The sequence below is a fragment of the Nicotiana tabacum genome, chromosome 15, assembly GCF_000715075.1.
Source record: "Nicotiana tabacum cultivar K326 chromosome 15, ASM71507v2, whole genome shotgun sequence".
In the NCBI taxonomy this organism is placed as follows: domain Eukaryota; kingdom Viridiplantae; phylum Streptophyta; class Magnoliopsida; order Solanales; family Solanaceae; genus Nicotiana; species Nicotiana tabacum.
This window is the reverse complement of record NC_134094.1, coordinates 9,500,406-9,524,203: the sequence shown is the minus strand read 5'-3', so window position 1 is coordinate 9,524,203 and position 23,798 is coordinate 9,500,406. Positions and strand designations below refer to the sequence as shown.

General features: G+C 34.8%; 3 protein-coding genes across 3 annotated transcripts; all 3 read right to left on the bottom strand.

Annotated features, from left to right (window-relative positions):
• Positions 1 to 3,099: 3,099 nt before the first annotated feature.
• On the bottom strand, positions 3,100 to 3,483 carry LOC107767050 (uncharacterized). Its single transcript, XM_016585964.1, has one exon. The coding sequence runs from the start codon at positions 3,481 to 3,483 to the stop codon at positions 3,100 to 3,102; it is 384 nt and encodes a 127-aa protein (XP_016441450.1).
• A 1,940-nt stretch (positions 3,484 to 5,423) lies between these two features.
• Positions 5,424 to 10,578, bottom strand: LOC107767043 (AT-hook motif nuclear-localized protein 10-like). The gene is made up of 5 exons (XM_016585956.2): positions 9,891 to 10,578; positions 8,940 to 8,992; positions 7,716 to 7,847; positions 6,599 to 6,760; positions 5,424 to 6,082 (listed from the first exon to the last, which is right to left on the bottom strand). The coding sequence occupies exons 1-5, from the start codon at positions 10,396 to 10,398 to the stop codon at positions 5,837 to 5,839; spliced, it is 1,101 nt and encodes a 366-aa protein (XP_016441442.2). The 5' UTR covers positions 10,399 to 10,578; the 3' UTR covers positions 5,424 to 5,836.
• Positions 10,579 to 11,658: 1,080 nt separating this feature from the next.
• On the bottom strand, positions 11,659 to 22,144 carry LOC107767042 (AP-2 complex subunit mu). The gene is made up of 13 exons (XM_016585955.2): positions 21,796 to 22,144; positions 21,173 to 21,350; positions 18,721 to 18,811; positions 18,494 to 18,588; positions 18,212 to 18,301; positions 18,073 to 18,121; positions 17,842 to 17,980; positions 16,765 to 16,881; positions 15,197 to 15,287; positions 14,976 to 15,118; positions 12,386 to 12,500; positions 12,213 to 12,257; positions 11,659 to 12,134 (listed from the first exon to the last, which is right to left on the bottom strand). Exons 1-13 carry the CDS (start codon positions 21,876 to 21,878, stop codon positions 12,054 to 12,056), a joined length of 1,317 nt encoding a protein of 438 aa, XP_016441441.1. The 5' UTR covers positions 21,879 to 22,144; the 3' UTR covers positions 11,659 to 12,053.
• Positions 22,145 to 23,798: the final 1,654 nt, after the last annotated feature.

Sequence of the window (23,798 nt, the reverse complement as noted above, 5' to 3'; positions counted from 1 at the left end):
AATCTTTACCTAGTCTTTATTCCTACTTATCTTATTATTTTTTCTCTGACAAAGTTTCTTATTAATATATAGCACTTAATGCCATAATTAGCATCTAAGCTAACAGCCCTAATTGTGGGTATATATAAAGAATATGTCATATATATATAAAGAATATGCCAAGGACAGCCAAATATAGAAGAGTTTATGATCACTTTATACGAAATTCGTAAATAATTAGATTTATTTGACCTATAACAACTGATTTCAAGCCTGTTATAGCGATTTAGAAAATAGAGTAATAATAAGGAAAAATATCAGCTATGTCCATTTATAAGTAGACTATTATAAAAATTGGTCAATTCATAAAATATTGCTAATATTAGCCAATTAACTATTTATAACCGAAAAAATTAATTTTTTATTTTCTTTTGAGTGAGTGTTATTAAAATAAATTGGGTACATCTTAAGAAGTTTGGATCTCAGTTTTGGGATGATTTGGTGGAGTATTTAGGTAGTTTGAATTGAAAATTTGAAGTAGAAGATGAACATGGAAAAAATTATATGTGTATCACATATGTATCATATTTGTATCAAATTTGTATCACATTTATATTCATATATACTTGCGTGTGTGATACATGTGTGATACGGTTTGATACATGTGTCGCAGAATAATTTTTTGAACTTGATTTAAAACTACGAAGTTTGATACCAAATAAGTCCAAATCATCTCCAATCTTCCTCAAATTTTGTATACTGACTAATCCATATGTTTTTAATGAATTTCAATCATACCCATTGAAAAAGATCTTCTTTTGCTTAGATTTTTGAAATTTTATATATATATATATATATATATATTGTATTTTATCACCTTGTTTTCTACCTCATTCATAAAATTTTCTTTCTGTCTTACTTCTAATGTTGCTGATCATGCTTAATAATATGGAAGGAGATCTTTACATATGATTCTTGGAGAAAAAAAATCTTATTTATTTGATTTTTTAATTTTTATATGTGCTTGGCTAGTTTTGATAAATCTATGATTGATGACTAGAGGTTGGTAAGTTAGAATTTATTTGGGACATTTATGTAAGATTTTTTAATAATAACCGATTAAATTATATTAACGATATAAAATATAAACATTGCTAGGGTGGAGATCCTCTTTTTAGCCCCAATTAGAATCCCTTTCAAAAAGTTTATCTTTTTGCAAATATTTTTTCTCAAAGAACGTGAAAGAGAGCTTTAGCGCAATAGTTATTGTCGTGTGATTAGGAAATCACGTTCAAGCCATGAAAATAATTTGTCTTGCAAAAATGTAATGTACGGCTGTATACAATAGACCTAACGTAGTCTGAACTGTCCTTATTTTCTTTTTTTATTTCCAAGAAACTTTAGAAAAATCTTAAAGTTATCCAAACGGATACATAACCCTCTTTAATTAATCAAAAGTCTTCTCCAAACGGCAAATATACATACCTAGAACGTCATAGTCCCAATTATAATTCGAAAGAAATGACTAGGATGGATATAATCCTTTCACCAGTAGAATATATGGGAAATTTTTTGGCATGAAACGTTTTCTCCTTTAATGTGCCTTACTTCGGCATGAGCCCGAATTAGTCGGCATCAAAGCTAGTACCGAATACCGAGTGGAAAATCAAAAGAAAGTGCAATGCTTTAATTGCCCAACACTTAGACTGTTCAAAAAGTTTGGAAACCTTGGATAATTGCCAAGTCAAAGAGCCAAAACAAATTGATTGAAACCTCAAATCCTATAAAGGAAAAAACCCAAATCAAATTTCGGAGCCTCAAATAAGCCCGTGGACTGTCGGATTTCTGTAGATGTCCAACGGTCCAATTTTTTTGGCCCATCAAGAAACCTTGCTATAAAGTATAATGTAGAGCAGTGCGTGAAAATAGTACGGGCTAGCCAATTTTCGGACTGATAATAGTCAGCATTTGCAAAGTCATTGAAAAATAGCCACTATTTTGCTGCAACACGAAAAGTTCCAGCATAATATACTGGAGATTGGTGCACCTGTGTATGAACTTCCAACATATTATGCTGGAACTCCAGCACACGAAAAGTTCCAGCATAATATACTGGAGATTGAAACTCCTGTGTATGAACTTTCAGTATATTATGCTGGACCATTATATTATACTGGAACTCCAGTATATTATGTTGGAGGTCTAGTATATTATGTTGAAAGTTCACATGTAAAAAATTCGAACTCCAGTATATTATGCTGGAATATTTTCCGGATTTTGAACAGCGTTTTCGTTCAGATTTATCTTTACATGAAAAATGGCTAAATTTTGATTACTTTTGAAACTGTGACTATTTTTCAATTACCATTTGTAAATCTGGTTGTTTTTGAATTTCATCCGAGTTGTGCCCATTCAATTTTCCTCCCTGATTTATTTGGTAGTCCATTTATTTCTCGGACGAAATGCAAAATGGGTTGGTCGGCCGAACGAACTGCATGCGCGAGCCAAAAAGTATATATATTATTGGTCTATTTTCATGTTGTCACACCAACATTGTTGTTGTTTACTATGCATTAGTAAATATTATTAAGTTGGACAGGAAATGTAGTAAAATTGGGTTCCTAAATCGTATGAAAGTATCATGATCAAATGTGGACTTTCAAGGAGTAAGCATCAATTTTGTGGCAATGATTTGTTTACAATAAGAAATAGATTTTTGTTTAGACATTTACTTGAGACTCTGTTAAAGACATGTGGTATATATGATAATGAATTTATTTGAACATTTATTCAAAATTCTGGTAAGGATATAGATGACATGATAATCATTTGTCCTTAATCTCAATTTTTATTATTGTCATTTCTATCAATTGGTATATATTCTTTCCAAAATAATCAACTGTGTCTAAATATTCAAATAATCTTATCTTGAACTTCTTTGTACAAGAGGATAGAGATAAAAATGTGTTAAACTTGAAGAAAAAAAGGAAGAAAAGAAAAACAGAATACCTTCTTGTTAATCTATGTAAATTTCTCCTCATCATAAGAAATGGACCTATAGACAGTCAAGTAAAATTCAATCCACTTCTAATATCGAATCAAGATCGTACTTTAATTTTGTTAATAACTATCTTGAGCATAAAAGTCGATAATTTCCTTGAGATTAAGCTCAAACAAAGAAGAACTATCATTTTGCATCAACCACAACATGTGTTCAAACAAGATAGAATCCACATCCACAAAAATCAATTTCTTTTCTCTAATATTCTCATTTACTTTCCCTTCATCTACTTCTTTGTTCCTCACCATTTCAATCAAAACCCTAAAAGGGCTTTCTTCCAATATAAATGGCTCCACCAAGAATTCTCTCTTCTCCCTCCCCACGATCACAGTTACCTGATCAGTATCTGAATCTTCATAACCATTTTCAGATAGTGATTCGTAACCTAACCGGCTTGAACGACGCCTTTTCAAGATTGATATTGGCAGAATTACGCAATCCATAAGGTGAATTTGCAACACCACTTGCTAGGAAATTTGTATGTTTAGCTAAAGTACTTGTATGATAGATGAAGAGTTCTTGAATGAGGGTATAGATTGAATTGGCCAGCCAAAGGGTTAATAAAAGGTGTATATATAAAGACAACTTATAATACAATTCTATTTTAGTGCAGAGTTCTGTAGGAATATGGAAAGTGACAGACAATTTGATAAATGGAAGGCCCTATCTTAAGCTTGAAACATGTCACATGCATGCAAGGCTATACTAGGCAATTTGGGGTAGTTAATTTCACGAGCAGAATTCAGGATTTGAAATTTATGGGGTTTTACAGCAATCTCAAGTTAATATATATAATAATTACTAGGTTCATAGTCAAATATATATAAATATTTAGTTAATTTCTTAATACATATAACAAAACTACTACGTTCATGTGAACTCGTATATAATACTAGTCAATTTCACATCAATTGTCAAATTATATGATTATAGTTCTAATTCTTTTTCACGAGTCAAGCGCGTGAAAAATATTTCTTCTAATGAATGGCAGTGAAATTTGAATTTAAGTTGAGAATAATGCTTAGACATTGTTTAAGGAAACTTAAGTGGATATACAACCTCCCCAAAAAAAAAAGGATATACAACTTTATCAGTTTCTGATATTCCAACTAATTTTTGGCCAATTAGCAACTGCAAAGAGTTGAGTTTCAACTAAATCAAACACCACCAAACTTTTGTAGACTGACTAGATCATTACTTAGATTTTACTTTGATTCAAGGTAGTTAGTACACACGAATGAGCAATATCTGGTACTTGATTTTGACTGAAGAATGAAGAATAATTACTTAGACAAGAGTGGGTTGTTTTAGCGGTGAACATCCTCCACTTCCAACCAAGAGGTTGTGAGTTCGAGTGACCCCAAGAGCAAGGTGGGGAGTTCTTGGAGGGAGGGTCTGCGTACAAATTACCCTAGGGTAGGGGTAAGGTCTGCGTACAAATTACCCTGCCCAGACCCCGCTAGTAGGATTATACCATGTTGTTATTGTTGTTGTTGTTGAATGAAGAATAATTACTTATAGAACAAGGTTAGTGGTAAGTACACGTAGCCATCTGCATAAAATTGGGTACAAATTTGTGGTATTAGTTAGAAGTCACTGGTTTATGGCTTTGACATCAAGGATGGAGCTAGAAGACAACTTACGGATTCGATCGAACTCAGAAGATATATTCTAAATTTTGTATTTGTGTTAAGAAGTTAATTACATATACAAAAAATTTAAATTCAAAATCTATTTATTAGTACTTGAAGTCGTTATAGAATTCAAAACTCATAAAATTCAAATCTTGAATCCGTCACTCCTACCGGACACCAACTTGGCCAGGTTGAAGTTGAAACTTTGCTTGGCTCAAACCTAAATCACTAATTGTTTTGTCACTGTTTTCCAGCACATTTTGATATTTGGCAGAGATACTTATTATTTTCATTTTCCAACCAATCTGACTATTGACTAGTTGATAGCTTCTGTTTATAAAATGTGTTTTCTTCTTTATTTTCCGTATTTATTAGTTCAGAGGTATATTTGAATATTTTCCCGGTATATTTGAATATTTTCCCAAAAAAATAAAGTACTAAATATAGCAATTATAACAGCAAATTTATCATGCATACCAGCTTGTCATGAGTCAGGACTAAACTCTCAAAGGCTTTTTTTACTTTTAGCCTGCGCCAAAATCTATTAATATTCGATAGCCAAAAAAGTATATAAAATTTATATAATTTTTGTATATAACATACAGAATCAAAAAATATATATATTTTTTCAGCTACTATTTTGAAAGCTGTTATTTTCCCTCTTAATAAATTAGCAAGTTTTCTAAACTAACTTGGACCTTATAAATATGAGTCATAAAAGTGAAGGAAAAGAGGGCAAACTTCTAATAGGAAATAGAAGAATTATTATGGCAGAAATAGTAATTGCATTGAGACCTAATCAACTCAGTTTATGACTACCATATCTAACAAATACCTAGAAAAGAAAGTTACCAATAAAATTAGTTTGGCAAACTGAGAATAAGTAAATACTCAAACCACAAAGTCACCTAAAATATACTAAGACTAAGGTGGTGAAGAAACCATGACTTGACTTTCTGCAATTTTGCCATGCCTTTGACCTATCCTACAACTGATAAACTAAAGGGTGAAAACCAAGTAAGAAAAAATAAGAAAAAAGAGAGAAGTAATCAAGCTGAAGTCAAGAACTCGATATAACGCCTATAATCTGCTGCCTATGATCAGTCGCGGATCAAGAAGACAAATACCCTTGGGAACGTCGTGTCAAGTTAAGGAAGCATTTTCACATTGTTTGGCCCCAGTACGTTGGCATACCGTGCATTGGTTGCGCAACATTACCAAAAGGTCCCTGTTCGTGGCTGAGAGGACTTCCACCGTTCTCATCGGATGAGTCGCTTGAGGCACCCTGGGAAGGAGAGCTCGCCTCAGTGACCGGAGCACCAAAATTCAACATATTGGAAGTTGGAGTCGGAGATGGTGCCTTAGACTTGGGCTTTTTGCCTTCCGCAATGAAGCTACCCACAACCACCTGGTAGTGAACAGAAAACTGTTAGCAAGTAACACGATATGCATACAACGGCATGCAGATTGTTCACAAGCGGTGTCAACATTTAAAGAAGAGCTATGTTGCTCGTACTCTCCGAAAATGTCAATGAGCGCTCGTCACACGGGTGAGGCAGCTGTTTTGGAGAGTCTGTGCAACATAGAAGAGCGCAAATACGCAAACCAACTGTGTAACATTTTAACATTTATTATCACTTTAGTTTGTGTAAAGGGGCTTTAGCCTATCGATTTAGTCGAATCTTATTTCTAGAGGTCAGGTTTCGGTTTAGTACCACCTTTATTTTTTAAGAAAATAGGCTAAAATACGCACGTAGCTTGGGGTTCGAATCCCCAACCTCTAATAAGCAAATGAAACGCTTGACCAGTGGACTAGGAAGCACTATTCATCGAGCAGTGTCTTTTTACATTATTTTTTCCTACTTTTTGCACATTATTGTATGTATATTTAAATTTTCTGACGAAGTGGTAGTTAGAATAGCACCTGTACTGGAGTGGCAGCCATAAGCATCCCTGCAACTCCACCGCCCAAAACTCTACCATCTGGCCCAGACAGCGACACGCTTAGACCACCTGTTCTGCTACGGCTACCATTACTTTCTGATAGCAAGAATGAACCCGATAATGAGATGATTTCAAATCGGCCCTGCATATAAAGAATAACACAATGCTCGATGACCAATGCCGAAAAGGTATGTTACAAGACAATCAGTATACATGCAATCATCACCTTTTTCAAATTCAGCATTAACATACAGCAGACACTTCACAACTTTTGCGATAAACGCACATCAAATTACTTGTGCAATATGCAATACACAAGAGAGAGAGACCAAGACAATCAAATAACTGAAAATTGGTATGACAACTCGTTCCAGATAAGTTTATTACTCAGAACTACCCAAAGCAATGGTTTTCCGTTGTAGCTGCTCTCATTTTTTCTCTCAATCTCTTCTTTAGGATAAGATTGACAACGCACGAGTTGATGTCAACATAACAAAACCACAAGGTTATCCGTCATAAAATAAAACGATCAGATACACCTAAAATCGTATTAACCAACTTCTGCAAAAATGATACTTCAAGAGGAATAACTGGGCTTCATAAATGAAGAAGTCTCTGACATCACAACAGAAAGACCAAAAAGGGGAAGAGAAAGCCTCAACTGAGTTAATTCGTTTCGTATGGGCTTAATACCATCCGTTGAAGGTTTTATTGTGTTTCATCCCGCTTCAAGTACATTCATCGTCAGGGGCGTACGTAGTGTGATAAAAGAGGTTCAATTGATCCCATAACTTTCGACGCGGAGTAAAAATTCGTTAAAATTGCAAAAATAGTAGATATGAACCCATAACTTTAAAAATATAATGTGTTCAATGCAACCTATAGAGTTCAAATTCTAGACCCGCCTTTGTAATCATCATCGCTCCAATGCAAACGCTTCTAAAAGAAAAAAAGGACTACCACACATGCAACAGCAAACTCCAGCAAAAACACTATAACATATACAATTATACATAGGGTAGCTAAGAACTACCACACATGCAACAGCATAAGGCAACAGAAAAAGTAAGTGTCTTTAAGCTAAAACTCATACAGACCTCATAGGTCACAGTGCCACCACCCATTGCAGGTTGGCGAAGAGTGACATTAGATACGGCTCCATTTGCAGATAGAATACAAACTGCCCGTGGTCCTTGCTGTGAGAAAGCCATTACCTTTGACGATATGTCCTGCGGCCAAGGTAACAGAATTGCAATCATAAAGAGAACTCAACAAAAAATTCACAAGACTGGGACTTCAATTCAAGTCAACAAGAAGTTTGATTATGGGTAAGATATAAATTTTACGTATTAGTTACATTAGACTTTTTATTGTTAACAAATGGAGTTGTGAACCCCAAAACATTTCTGTTACCATTCACCATATACGACAACTGATGCAACAACACAATTTAGATATGGTAGCACCTCTAGTAACTACAAAAACCAGGTGCACGGGGTTTTAAAAAAATTCACCGACAAAAGACGCTCCATATCCCACTTTAAGTTTAACCTAGATCACCAAGATACTACCTCTATTTAAAGTTTAAACCTTGAAACCCACAAGCAAACAATATAATGGAAGCCAACTCTGACAACATCTAATCAAAATGCTGAAAATTACATCCTCCAAGTAATTCATTAACATGTTTGAGATGAAATATTAGAGGTTTCCAAAACATAGGGACAAAACTTAATGCAACTAAACAAGAGAAGTTAAGATGGAAGAGCCAAAATCTTGCCTATACAAATAAAAGGAAAGAGAATAATGATGATCGGAACGAAGAACACACAAATGAAACTCTGCATGTGTGACATGAATTAACAACAGTACCTTATTTAGCTCATGAAAGACAAAAAGGTAAAAATTTCCAACTTACAAAAGATCCAAAAAATATCTCATCCTTCCAAACCACTGTATTGCAACTTGGAACCGTTGCACAAAAGCATACCTTTATTTCACCATTAGAAACTCCACCAAAAATTGTAGTTTGGTTCTTTTAATTCATCCTAGAAACTTGTCCACAATCAGTTACTGGCGTATCAACCCAAAGATTAAGAAAGGAATCCAACGAAATACTATGTACAGAAGTAAACTGATCTCTTCTTTTTCTCTCATAAGAAATTGGAAACTCGAGCCGGTTGCAGAACAACAATGTACAGCACAAAAACATGCAGACTCATGCATTTGTAAAATACATAGGTTAATCAGAGTTTTGTAAATCATGCTGTTAAAAACAGCATGCTTTACCCCAAAGATCAATAAGCAAAAAGATATTTTACCTCGCCAATGTTCACAGTGATTAAATGCGGTGTAAAGCCGAATCCAACTGCACCTGTCAACCATCAAGAAACCCAATAATCACTATGTTGCAGGTGCTAAATAGGTAATCACTCACCTCTGTCGCAAAATGTTTGGCACTTCTCACTTACCAAGAATCAAACAAAGTGAACTTTGACTAACATAAATATTTTCTTATCCACCTTTTTCCTACAAGAATTTCAACTTATAGTACTTTTCAATGTATCCGACTAGTTAAATTTTAATTTCATTAAATTAATCAATATATTTGCCCCCTAAAGTTTAGTCAACCTGACTCTGATTAGAACACGGTGCCAAACAAATTGGGACATAGGAGAAAGTTGAGGAAAACAAAAGGCAATCTATAAAATATAGCAATGATAAGCAATTTAAGCATATGTATTTTCCAAATGAGTTTTGACTTCTACGCATGAGTGTAATGTCAGTTTGTAATCGTCCCTAAAAAGCTGGATTAAGCATATGTTTTTTCCAAATGAGTTTTACTTATATGCACTGAAAATATAAATGTCAGGTTAACTACATGTAACCGTCCATAAAAATAAGGTAGGTTGCATGCGGTAACAAGTTGAACTACATTAATATAGTAAAACATATTTATATTATCAGTGCATATAAGTTAAATTCTTTACATCATCAATGTATATAAGTTAGATCCACTCCAAAGTAGAAGCTTAATACATATTTTTTTGAATTAAGCTGGTGCTCGTACCAACTTGCGTGGCCCTCGACTATTCCACCGGTACCTACTACCTCTCACCAGCACAAGCACACGTATCGAGTAACTCTAACCACCAAGGCTAAGCCAAACAGGAATAAATCACCTAGTGTTTTGCCTCTACTAAGATCTCAACCTAGATACATAATTAAAACAGCTAGATACATAATTAAAGCAATAATGAAGACAAATATACCAAAAGCTTCTACTTGTTTCTTTCCCGAGCCAGGAGGCCTCCCACGGGACTTCTTAGAAGGGTTCTCTCCATTATTACCAGCAGCAGCAACAGAATCTGGATGACTAACCACTGAAGGAATTTGAGTAACTGGATTAGGAGAAAGGCCCAAAGCAATGTTATTATTATTATCAGTAGAGTACTTTCTGGGCCTGCCTCTTTTCTTCTTAGCAGGCTCAATGCTTAACCCTATAGCAGCAGATGATGATCCATCAGAGTAATCAAGATTTGATTTTGGGTTTGGCCCAGAAACTGAATTGAATGGAAATTGTAAGTTCTGTTGTTGGGGTTGTTGCTGCAGCTGTTGGATATTAGGAAAGTTGGGTCGTTCTTGTTGTTGGGGTTGGGGTGGTAGGGGTGGGGGTGACACCATTGATCCATGGGCATGTGGGGGTGGTGGTTGGTGGTGGGTTGGTAGAGATTGAAGGTGGGGTGGGTGGTGAAGTGGTGGGGGTTCTTGAGAATCCATAGGACAAAAAAGAATATACTCTAAAGAGTGGATATAATTATGGGAGATGCAATGTGAAAAGGATTTTTTTCACAGTGAAGTATGGATTTTGTTGTGTTTGTGTTTGGGGGGGCTGAGGTTAGGGGGTGGGGTGGTGTTGTCTACTGAAAAACTCTGTTTAATAAAGAGAGAGAATACAGTGTGAAAGGAGAAAAGGGAAAAAGAGAGCGGAAGGAGAAAAAAGGGGAAAGAAAGTTTGGAATATTAGGGTTTTATGAATTAGTTTAAGACTTTAAGTTGGAGTGAGAGGGGAAAGAAGGTTGTTTGGAATTTTAGGGTTTTATGAATAAGTTTAAATAATTAGAGGTCTCGCTTTTGAGCTCTAAATATGAAGAAATTTATCGGATTCGTTTTCACAAGAATGGGTTGTGAATTTGGGTTAGTTGGATTAGTGTGTTTTCGACACTTGATGTATAAAATATTTGTATAGCTAGATTACTTATAAACTAATTATAATTTTAAAAAAATTATAAATATTAATTAATAATCTGAGAAAAATAATAACCAACTTACTATCATAAATCAAACTATAAATAAAATATATAAAAAAAAGATCTTATCGTGATCATTGTATATAATTTAAATCATTCGAGAAGTCATTTTTATTTTGAAGACATTTCAAGCTCTATCAATTTTTTTCCTAGAATTTGAATTGCACATTTCAAACTCCTCACATGTAAAAACTTGGAACACCGACACATTGTGCTGAAGTTTTCCCGTACTTTAGCTAAAAGTACTTTTGTCCAGATTTTACTTCTACATTAAAAGATAGCTAAATGTTGAATAGTTTTGAAATGGTGGCTAAATATTAAATAGCAATTGGGAAAGTGGCTATTTGCCCAATTCTTCCTGGCTAATCGCATGTATTTCATAGTGTTATTTATAGCCACTTTGTCTGTTAAACTAGGTATTGTCTTTGAAAATGTTGCTCCTTGAACCACTGTTAATAATGTAAAATGTTTTTCATACTTTGTTTTCTAAATCATTTTGAAGGTTACAGTTTTAAGAATTTTAACAACATAACATACCTCCAAATAATTGAATAAATAAAACCAAAATAAGATTCATTAAGAAAACACAGAGAGTCCAATAATGTATGATAATCCATAGATGATTGAACCAATAGAACAAATTTCAATTAATGGAAGGTTAAATTTGCTCAGTAAACATATAAGATAAGAAAGAAAAATGATGGGAAGAAATTGTGGCTGCAGAACCAAATTACTAACAACAGCTTCTAATTCATTTCCAGGAACCAGACATGATATAGTAATTTGTGTGGGGAACAATATCAAACAAACCAACAATAGAAACAACAGGACTATGCCAGCTTTAACTAAAGGCTTCTTCTTAGTCCTCATAAAGAACTCACCACAACAAAAAAATTAGAGAAAATGATCAAGCTCGGCCTCAATCCCAAACTAGTCGGAGTCAGCAAAGGAACGAAACACGAGAACTCTCTAAAGGTCATCCATCCTAGTACTACACTCGCCCAAGCACATTTAAAGTATAGAATCTGGTGCGTAAGTGCTGGTATGATTGCATCCTTCGAACATATTACTTTAACACTGGGCATCAATCTACAACCGCCTCAAACTCACATAAGCTGTTTTATCTTAGCACCTTATCTCATATGAACCAGCTTTAGTGATGTAACGAACCCATTCAACTGTGTTGTAGCCACTCTTCTCCCACACCTGCACGGAGCTAACCACATGAAGCTGAATTTCATACCAAAGAAAAGCACTATTGAATTGTAATTTTGCCAAACATACCTTGAGAAACCGAACACGCAATCCAGATGCTGTAAACATGGGAACCTGCATCGAACAAGGAACTGGTAATGAGCTCTCGAACAAATAGAATAAACCACAATAAAACAAGTTATCATGCCAAAAATACAAACTGTAGAGGAACACAGTTATCATGTGGTAGGGCAAATATTTACCTGAAATTCCATCTGAATTGGCGGCCGAGTCAAGGACTTCTTCTCTGTAATTGTCGAAATTAACTCAACCTCAGCACTCAATGTCGACTCAGTTTGCCCCGGAAATTTTCTTATCCTGCACCACATTGTCCATATTGAAAATTCTATTCTCGGAAAAACTAGATTTAATGCAGAAGAATGCAGCAAAAACAGATAACTGTGTTCCGAACAATAATGATCATTGTATAATTAAATTGTATTAACAATAAACTCCTAGATACAGAGAAAAATGAAAGTAAAAACACTTGTATGCTCGACAATGACCTGGAAATCTGAAGTCGTATATATATTGAAATATAAGCATAAAATAGAAGAATTCGGAAGGAAAAAAACAGCACAGGAATTTTCAAGCAATTGAGCCATCTATTACTACATAAATCCAGGACCTAGTGAAATGATCCTCCTTTTGCCAGATTATCTGATCTTACACAACTGATCTTAGGTTAATTCAATTCCTCCAATTAGTCACAATGGGACGAGAAGTGTAAACATTGGCTTCTCCTACTCTCCCTGAAGTTGTAACAAAGTGTGCACTTGGAGGCAAGCAACTCATGCAAAGAAAATACCATATTGTTCTTAATAGAGATGAGCTACATTCTACATAAACAAATTTACTAAGACGAAACTGTACGCACTACGCAATTCTACTTGCTACAAAGAAAGCATCCATAGGTATAGATTGTGTAAATACCTGTGATAGCATGTGCACACAGACATTATACATGAGTAAATACAGATACATGTGATAGGCACACCCTAAGCTAATGGTTCGGCAACAAATAATTCAATTGCTCCAGGTTGAACAAAATGGAGCAGTACTAACCGTGCATTATTATCTAGAGATGAAGAGTTTCGGAAAACAAGCTCCTTAATTGTGGGTAGTCATTTTCAAAAACATTAACACGGTGAAAAACAAAGAGATTAGATGTGGAAACTTACAGATTAATATGGACGAGAATATCTCCCCATCCAAATAATTGTTGTTTGTGTTTTTTTAGTTTTTTTTTGCATTATACATACACAAACATGTACTAGATTTCTCAGCGCTTTAATTGTGCTTAGCGCTATAAGCCCTATTAAAACTTGGCGCTTCTCTGTTCTTTTAGTTTTGACAACACCAAGTAGCAGATAGTAATAAAAACAGATTTTTTCTATCGGTTAGTAATAGAAACAGATCTGTAAAGTTTAATTAAGTGACTATGAATGTTGCTAGGGTGCATTTTCAAAAAAAAAAAAAAAATGTTGCTAGGATGATCCAAGATATTCTGCTGGTGGGAGAATTTGAAGTGATGAAAGAGATGTGAATTTCTATGCATAATTCGGTTGAAGAACCGCACAAGTCAAAATGATTTCATTAATAACCCAACAGGCCGATGCCATAAATATATACAATATGGACATTTAGGCTATTTTTCACCTCCTAACAACCCTACACGATTATGTCTACAAAGCGTATCCTCTTTACACCAAAGGCACAAGAGAACAAACTCTTTATATTTCTTAGTTTTATTTTTTTCAATCCATTGAAATATCCTTCAATTCCTTTCATTCCATTCTTTTTTCTAAGTCACAATTCCTTTCATTCCAAATTGGCAAAAATGACATGCTGGCCAAATCTGAAGCTCCATCTCGGGGATTTTCCAGAAGCAACTAATGGATACAACTATGTTGATTACTGAGAAGACTAATATATTTGAGATTGACTCCTGATTCCACAAACACCAGCTCAAATAATAAACAATTATGGCTAAAGACACAATAGCATCTGTGAGATCACCTATAGCAACTTAAGAAAGTATGTGGTTCAAGCCTCCAGGACTTTGGCCTAGTGGTAAGAGCACACCTCGGGATGCGTGGTTTAGAGGCACGTCACAGCTTTGATCAAAGCCTAGTATTCAAGTGGAGAAGGTAGAGGGGCGGGCCCATTATCCACCGAGTTTCGAATCGTGCGACACTACCCATCGAGAGTTTCTCGGTTATTAAAAAAAAGTATGCAATTCAGACCACTCAGCCATGCAAAAGGCAAGCCAATCAAGTCAGATGTGCTAGAAGATGAATTTACCAGAATCTACAGAAAACCTGCACAAAAAATATTATCCCAGTTTCTATACAAGGTAAGACTAATCCAAATCAGCTCATTTCAATATTTTCACAATAAATTGATTCATTTGTAATGGAGTACATCCTTAAAAGGATTTTTAATTGACGAACAGAGTTGTCCTTCCCTTTATAGTGTCTGATACACGGAACTTTAGAACCCCCTTCAATCCCCCATTTCTTGAGGAGGTAAGGAACGCCGAAACCTCCATGTAAATTTTATTTGCTAGTGATAAAGAGGAGGATTCCATAAATAAATAAAAACCAAAGACATCAAGCTTTTTAATTGAAGAAACAGACAGATTAATCAAGTTTCAATAATATGTCAAATTTGCAAAGGTATCTGGTCTAAAGGTGAGTCAGATGAAAAAGAAGGTTTGACCATATCTTCAAGAAATAAATCAAATGGAGGTAAAAAATTATGCCAACCATGATTAAGCCATCGCATACTCACTTCCACACCAAACAGTCAATGGCTGGATTATACTTTGCTCTCCCTGATGTCACCTGGAAGCTTGTTTTTGCAGTTTGCTTTGGCACTGGAATTTTAATGACAACTCCCAGAGCAAACATTTTTGCACCAAACACACTCTTAACCTGAAAAACAACACAAGGTTAGCAACAGTAAATCAAATAAGACAGATGCTTCGAATTGAAATACATTCCATATCAAACCTTAACATTCACTTCCATACGTGTACGACCTAATTCCTTGATAGTTGGTAATACCCGGAAAGGAAGATTTACTCCTTCAGTAATACGGTACCTGAAGATAAACAAATTTCAGGTGCTATTATATAAGAGTATGGCCATAAATATGAGTATAATCTGCAACTTCTTCCAAATCAAGGTGCCTACATATTTTGAGCCTAAAAGCCCAGACACAATCCTTATAGACTGGTCATAACTTTCTAAATGATAAAAAAATATGTAGATGATATATAGAGTGGAGACTTGCTCGTCACTTTAAAAGGTTACACTATTTCAATTTAAATTGCTCAGAGATAGAAAGGATTTTTTTCATATACTTCTCTCAAATTGAATATTCTGTTAGAACTTTCAAACTGTTATATAATACTTTTAACTTTTCCCAACTTATTTAGAGTTTGGAACACAAATGATTACTTACGAGTGGGGACATGAACAGATTGGCAGCAATAGGAGGAGAAAGAATACTTTTGATTTGTTGGGATATTGGAATGTAGCTAACAGGACCCATCAAGTTCTTGAATGCATAAAACTAGAAGTAAATATTCCATTTTTAGGAGAAAAGGACATTAATTTGAGACACCAAATAATAGAAACCAAGACATTCAGTTTTAAACAAAATCAGAGCGGTTTGAGTTTCAATTATCTTGGTAATAGCAAAAGAAGATACTAAATGCACTTTAAAATCCCTGAGTGTATATTTCGCAGTGAAAAGATCAAATCATGATTCAAACTTAAATTCTTTGCAGCTGTGAAAGGTATATATATATTGACTTTTGCAGAATAATTAAAATATTCTACGAGGTGTCTAAAAAGGAAATTTGTTATAAAATAATAAAAGGAGATGGAAGGATATAGAGAGAGAATTGTAGAGATTCTTATTATCAAGAATATTGATGCATTGAGGTAAGAAAGCCTCCAATTTATAGGAGAAGAAAATCTTGTTCTAGAAAAGAGTGCTAACTCTTACGGAAAGAATTCAAGCCTTTCCTTCTTGGAAACTTTTCTTTCCTTCGGGCTGGTGGATTAGTCATGGTGCTCACAAACTGGGTGGGACACCACCGTTATTAAGAAAAAAAGGGCAGCCCGGTGCACTAAGCTCCCGCTATGCGCGGGGAAGGGCCGGACCATAAGGGTCTATTGTACGCAATCTTACCCTGCATTTCTGCAAGAGGTTGTTTCCACGGCTCGAACCAGTGACCTCCTGGTCACATGGCAGCAATTTTACCAGTTACGCCAAGGCTCCCCTTCACCACCGTTATTAAGAAAAACAGCATTAATAATAATAGTAACAACAATAACGGACTTCTTACCACGACATACCGAAAACAATTTCTGGGACAGACACACTTGATAGTTGTGCTGCCATAGTTATTGTACTATTAATCTAATTTGACATGAAGCAACACTTCAAGGACGTTCAGATTTTTACTACTAGAACAAATGAAGAACTGCAGTTCAGCCTTCTGGTTTGAGATGAGAACAAAAAATAGCGCCCAAAAAACAACGATGAACAGAAGGAAGTATGAACTTACTTCATCAATTCAAATTCACCATCAGGTGGTACAAAGCTGACAGTCTTTTCTGAGTTGAATCTTGTCAAATTTACACACTGGTGGAAAGTAACGTCATCGAGCTCAATCGTTTTACCGCTGCACCGAGCGGCAGAGAAATATACCGTGTTAAAAACAGAAATAACTATCTAAACATGCAGCCGCTGAAACTAATATGGAGTCCATACAGCTAGATAATCACAAAGTCTGAAGACAGTTAGCATTACAAAACTGCAGAAAATGGAGAACCAACTGAAAAAAGCAGAATGGCATGAAGTGAACTGTTATCTTCACTCTTTAAGGTTATAAGGTTAACTGATATCAGGTAACCCTTAGAAAATTTACAAACACATACTCAAAGGCACCTGCAAAAATAGATGCTCTATACTTGTAAGATCCTATAATCCACCAGAAATCCCACTTTCATGTAATGCAATAGAACTGCCAAATTCTCAGGCAATAACTATTACTACGTCTATGTACTATAGCTTTTAAATCTTAGGAATCGTGAAACAGTTATATGTAGAAAGTAGCACATTTTACAAGTAGTAGAAGCCTCTTTCTTCCATTCAAAAGCATTTATTCTTTTCTGAAATATTCAAGAGGATACCATAACATCCGGTGTAGGTTAGGTAGTGTATGTCTCACCTATAAAGATATATTACCGATCTCGTAATACACGATTATTACTCAGAAGAAAAATGCTGAACATATAAACCTACTGTCAGTGGACGATGCACAGACCTACCAGTTTCAGAAGGTTGCTATTAATTCCCTAAAACTACTCATCCCTCGTTCCATTTTTTAGCATTAATGTTCTTTCCACGACGAGGTGCTATGACAGGGAAAGAAAAAGTTCAATTGGTTCGTGTTTGAGGAGATCAAGTCTAGACTTTGAAGAACTAAAAGAACCAAACTCTCCAGGAAAGAAATGGAATGAGTATAGTAACCTAGAGTTCACAAACATTCAAGTGACCTTTCCTGAAACAACTAGCTCAACAAGGTATGTCAGACTGACATAATCACAATTGATGAAACACATAATTATGCAGACACTACCTCTTAGTAGGACGGGACTTGAGCTGTGACTCTTTCTCAAGACCAATTTTATCATTTAAGCCCAACTTCAGATCAGGCATTCCAGAAAGGAAGCATTTCATGAGAATTTTCCCAGTTACATCACAACGGAGGACACTACCTGCAAATGTTATATATCAATCGAGAACCAAAAATGGAAGAAAAATAAGAGAAGAATGAAAAAAACATCCACCAAACTACAAAACTTTATACCTTTCGAAGACATAAGGAGATTAACACTTTCCACAATATCCAGAAACACCTGTTGAATGTAAGAAGTTTCATCAAAAACCCAGGTATACTTGGGAAGATAAAAGATCTAAGAGATTAAGAAAGATAGCAAATAAACCACCTCATTCTTCTTATAATGAAGACCCTCCCTGCGCCAACCAACTGCACCAGTAACTTGTAATGTTGCATTTGGAACTGGCTTATCTACATGCTGCAGGATTGTGTGCAATTGTGAAGGGAGAAAGGGATAGATATTATACTCAAAATTCCTCTTTTCTCTCATTGCCATGATATATCTCAAGAATGAATTTTATAAATGTAAATCAAACAGAAAGATTAATCTCAATCTACTTTTCAACCCGCTTTGGTCATAATATGGAAGCAAGCACGTAAAATAACTAACCTTGGATGAGAAGGATGACCGAACACCTTCCTGAGTAATATAGAGTTTCAAGATTTCAGGTGAAAGATTTTGAGGGTAACCGAAGTCCATAATTTCTGTGTTTTTATACAAACAAAGAAAAAAATCAATTACTATTATGCACATAAAAGGTTATTCCATAAAAAAGGTTTTCGTTTGTCAAACCCAGATAAAAAATGACAGAAACTAAATAATTATGAAAGGCTTACCGTCCAATAGCTCATAAATCAAAACAAAGTTATTACGAATGGCATCTTCATCAAAGGCACCACCAAAATATGATTTGAATAATGTAACAGCCTGCGAGAGAATTGGAGATTGCAGTTCTATTAATCATGTGGTAAAAACGAATCACTTATAGAACAACAAACAGAAAAACACATTTAGGCAATAAAGTCATGGTTATGCCATTATGTTTCTAACCTCCATTTCTTATGGAGTACCAGAAATGCTCCTTTATAAGACAGATTGTATTAGTACATTTAAGGAAAGGTCCACTAATTCTATATAACTAAAGCATTGGAAACTATATCGGTACCGAAATGCTTCTTATCCATAAGACAAATACATTTTTTGATAAGGTAAATAATTTTTTTAATAATGGGTTACAAGCAGTATACCAAAAAGTAGAGAATCTACAACATAATATGATTTTCTATGAACAACACCAAATCTTCTATGCAAACTGGAGCTCTCCGAGTGCCCCAAAAAGAAACAAGGAAAAAGAGGCTATTCCTCAAATATACATCTTTGTTCGCTGCCCCTTCAAAAGCTCTTATATATTTCTCCATCCGCAAGACCCAGATGAGTGCCAATGGCACAAGTTCCACGCTCTCAGAAATCTCCTTCTAAAAGTCCATCTAGCGAGTGCATCCTTTTACTGTGCTCATTGAATCCTGAAGCATCTCAACATCTCACAGCACGGGCAAGTATCCACTTGACAATGTAGGAGGAGGAGATCAACATCTTCACCTAATTTGCACATAAAACACTAACAAACGTATGCAATCCTCCTTTTACTAAAATTTTCGGCTCTCAGGATTGCTCCTCACACTGCCAATCAAGTAAAAAAGCACACCTTTTTTGGTGCCCTGGGAATTCCAAACCGATAATTGCAGAAAACTCGATTCTTCCCTCACTAAGAGTTTATGATACGACTTCAGTGAAGACAATTCATCGCTTCCTGCTCCTCATCTCCATTGAATAATGTGTGATGTACTTAGCTTGTAAAGCATTTCAACTAGACCTTGGAATTCATCAACTTCCCAGTCTTGAAGGCTCCTCCTCCACCCCCCCACCTTGTAACCTTTGGATATGTCGTACTATCGGCTCCTTCTGGCTTGAGAAGCTGCAAATGTTCGAAAATGTGAGTTTCAAAATCTGTGACTCCAAAGCTGATTTTACTGCCATCCCCGACCTTGAAAGTTATGTTGCCGATGAAATCTTCCATCCCTACATAATATTCCTCCAAAGTCCACACTCAAAAGAAGTGTGATATTTTTAGTCCTCCATCCCCATTCCACTACTCCATACCTTTCCACTATCACCTCCCTCCATAGAGAATCTCCATAACCAATATCCTTAGAGCCTTATTGAAAACTATGCGATGTTTCACCCCTAGACCCCCAGTCCCCAAATTCCTTTGGAGACATAACATCCTTCCACCTTACTAAGTGGAACTTTCTCTCCCCATTTGTTGAATCCCATAGAAAGTTCCTATGAAGCCTTCCCAATTTACCTAAGATATTGGCTAGTGCATTAAGCAAAGACATGAAGTAAGTAGGAATGCTGACATAGTGCTCGTATATTGGTACTTCTTTCCCCCCTTTGGGAAGGTACCTCTTTTGTCGGCCTGCTAGCCTTCCCTCAACTCTCTCAATCACCGAGTTCCATACAGTTTGGTCTTTGTTGGGAGCACCCAAAGGTAAATTGAGATAAGCAGTTGAAAGAGCTCCAACCCCGCAATTGAGCAGTTGTGCTAGATCTTCAATATCGCCACATCAAATAATTTCCAATTAATTTCCTAACTACCTGGAACCACATAAGAATCTACCTCAGATAACTCAGCCGGTTAATGTCTACATCACAGAACTAAAGTGATGTCTACTTCTCGTTATGGAACCTCAATGAGCGTTGCCCCTCAGGAAACCACCTCCCACTTCTCTATCCATCATTGTGCTCAAGGCTTCCATTACCTGAATGAAAAGCATGAGATGTAACGGATCCCCCTGTCTCAATCCCCTCAAGTACCCAAAACAACACACGGGCTGCCATTCACTAAGATTAAAAATCTGACTGTGGATATGCAAAACTTTATCCCATAAGACAAATATATAAAACTGCTCATTTGAAAAAGGTTTCCTTTTAATAGCAACCAAAGACTACTATTTGTCACTTTAGTGAACCTAAAAGAAAACATAGCACAACTCCATATTACCCAACAAAATACTTCCCGTCTGTAACTTAACAGCAAAAACCGGATGTTCAGAGTGCAAAAATGTACCTTCTCCCCCCCCCCCCCCCCCCCCCCCCCAAAAAAAAAAAAGAAAAAGAAAAAAGATAAGATGAAAGCTTTCCTAGCAACAAATAAACAGCAGTGCTTGAGACTGGAATCATCAGTAAGTGCACAAGTAAGATTCTGATAAGCAAGACGAGAGTTACCTCAACAACAAACTTGAATGCACATGCAACATTTGCATTGCTGCTAACAACAATCACAATATAGACATTGCTAATTCTCATGTACAAGAAAGAGCAGCCTCCGATCTGCCGGACAGGACATGTACCAAGTTCTTTTGACTGCATTATATGCATCCGGAAAGCATCTACCATATTCCCTCTGATAAAATTTAAAAAGGTTTATAGTTAAATGAGAAACATAACAGAGAAATGTAGTGAGTTATGACTTCAGTGAAGTGAGTTTGTACCAAAAATACAGATATTACATTAGTTATACAGCTAAACCAAAATTTAAACATGGTCAGAGTCGTAAAAAAGTTTGCTATAGCATTGCAAAATTTTACACAGGGAGCAGTACTTACAGTTAGGCAAAATTTTATATCGTATTAATTTTTCTTATACAGCAATACAAACAATGAAAAAAGGTTCCAACTTTGAGCTTACAGCACCATACATTACAAAAACCTTTCGAGCAGCAAACTCTAATTTATTCATCAAAATTCAAAAATCAACAATTAATTCTCTTAAACTAATTCTATAAATCAAAATAAACTAGAAATGTGTCAAACAAATAACTAAAATTGGGCAAAAAAATGAGAATATACCCAACATCATCGCGATAAAGGCGGTTAATAAGTACATCGCCACGAAGATTCAAAAAGTATATTGCTGAAGCCGCCACTGGCATGGCTGCTAATCAGAAATGATCCAAGTTTACGATAATAGCCACCAAATCAGATCAAAATTTGAGATTTCTAGGGTTTTCCAGGTGATTTGGGGGGGAAATGTTGTTCGATTTGGGGAAAGAAACTGTTTTGATTAAAAAAAATATGAAACGAAATGAAAATTTGTTGTTGAGATCTTAATTGTGCTTTTTGATTATTATAACGCATGTGTTCAATTCGTCCGATGAGCTGGTTTTTACATTTTACAAATGTTTACGAGGAAACACATTTTGGTAATTTCTTAGCGTTAAATTTAAGGAGGAAAAATGCTCATAATATATTTAAACATGATCAACTTGAAAATAACAAAAAAATTTGCATTTTTCTTCGTTAATAATTCATTAGTTAATAATATTAAATAAGATGACATATTTTTTATAACGTAAGAAAAAAAATGTGTCATTAAAAGTGTACCTGAAAATATAGAAATAAATATTTTTAAAGGAGTACCAATTATATCTTTTCTTTTTATAGACTTTTATCATTAAGTGCTAGAATTAAAGGTAATTGTTTTAGCAGTTCCAGTTTGAAATGTTTAGTTGACATTCAAAATAATCTTGGAGACTTAAATGGTCAAGTTATTACAGTTTGAATAATAATACCGTAAATTTTAAATTGGCTATCATTTTCTAATCAAATTACTCTTTTCTTGTTACATATATCAAAAAATATAATAAATTTATTATTAATATTGTAAATTAAGCCGAAATAAGTTTTTACTAAATGAGAATAACTTAATTAACAATTAATAAATGTAAGTCAATGTTTTGGTTTGAAATAACATAGTAATATTTACATATTAGCCTTTTGTAAGTAATTTTGTATTATGCTCGGTTATAATAGTTAATTATTTAGCTTGCTCTTATTTTTATAGATTATTAAGGAAAAGAAATTTTGTAAATAATTTTGTATTGTGCTTGGTTATAATAGTTAATTATTCAGTTTGTTCTTATTTTTAAAATAAACTATTAAGGAAAAGAAATTTTGTAAATAATTTTATATTCTGCTGGTTATAATAGTTAATTATTCAGTTTGTTCTTATTTTTAAAATAAACTATTAAGGCAAAAAATATTTACTTGCTTCTAAACATTACATAGTTAGTATAATGTTTAATTAGGGTAGCCGGGAGAATTGGATGTTAGATGATAATTATTAATAGTAGCTATTTAAGCGGGACTCCCATAATCATTCTAATAGAAACATGTATAGAAGAATGTGTGGAATGACAAATTTACGCGGGCCCTATTGATCATAATAGCCTTTAACCTTGCTTGACCTATAAATTGCAAAGGAATTTTTTCGTTCCTATACAATATTTGAAACTTATTTATCAAAATTATCCTAATTTTGTATATTATCCTCCTTAAACAAGGATTGCTTACAATTTATATACAATCTATTATTAGCGTCTTAAATTAAGGGATGCAGTTATTCTCTAGCGCCTCTTTCCGTGCACAATCTATTATTAGTGCCTTAAATTAAGAAATTTTGTTACATTCGAGTTTATAATCCAAAAATATTCAATTGTGATCACAAGCAAATTAAAACGATCCAATGATTCTCACAAGTCACAAACATAAAATTTGCCTCATTTGCTGGATGGGGATGCATCTGAGCATAATTTGAACTATAAATTTTTATCATATTCGAGTTCTAACAAGTATTACTAAAGTGTAACCAATAACCATTACAACAACACATATCAGGCGCTAAAAATATTTAGTGATCCAGCAGTGTCAACTTGAATATGTCTATTCTTTCTGTCATAATCTTGTGATCATTATGCAGCTCTGCAGTGTGAAAATTTTATTTGGGGGGGGAGGGGTACACATACTTGGTAGACTAGTTGGGGCAGGCTTTTTTCCCCTTCTTTTACAAACTT

What these genes read in the sequence shown, in the direction of transcription:
- LOC107767050 (XM_016585964.1), bottom strand. Translation starts at nt 3,483, where the DNA reads ATGGATTGCGTAATTCTGCCAATATCAATCTTGAAAAGGCGTCGTTCA.
- LOC107767043 (XM_016585956.2), bottom strand. Translation starts at nt 10,398, where the DNA reads ATGGATTCTCAAGAACCCCCACCACTTCACCACCCACCCCACCTTCAA. An exon ending in TCACTGTGAACATTGGCGAG is followed by an intron (nt 7,848 to 8,939) that starts GTAAAATATCTT and finishes CCTTGGCCGCAG; the next exon opens with GACATATCGTCAAAGGTAAT. An exon ending in GTGGCACTGTGACCTATGAG is followed by an intron (nt 6,761 to 7,715) that starts GTCTGTATGAGT and finishes CTTTATATGCAG; the next exon opens with GGCCGATTTGAAATCATCTC.
- LOC107767042 (XM_016585955.2), bottom strand. Translation starts at nt 21,878, where the DNA reads ATGCCAGTGGCGGCTTCAGCAATATACTTTTTGAATCTTCGTGGCGAT. An exon ending in CATTCAAGTTTGTTGTTGAG is followed by an intron (nt 18,812 to 21,172) that starts GTAACTCTCGTC and finishes ATTCTCTCGCAG; the next exon opens with GCTGTTACATTATTCAAATC. An exon ending in GGTGAATTTGAATTGATGAA is followed by an intron (nt 15,288 to 16,764) that starts GTAAGTTCATAC and finishes GTTTATCTTCAG; the next exon opens with GTACCGTATTACTGAAGGAG.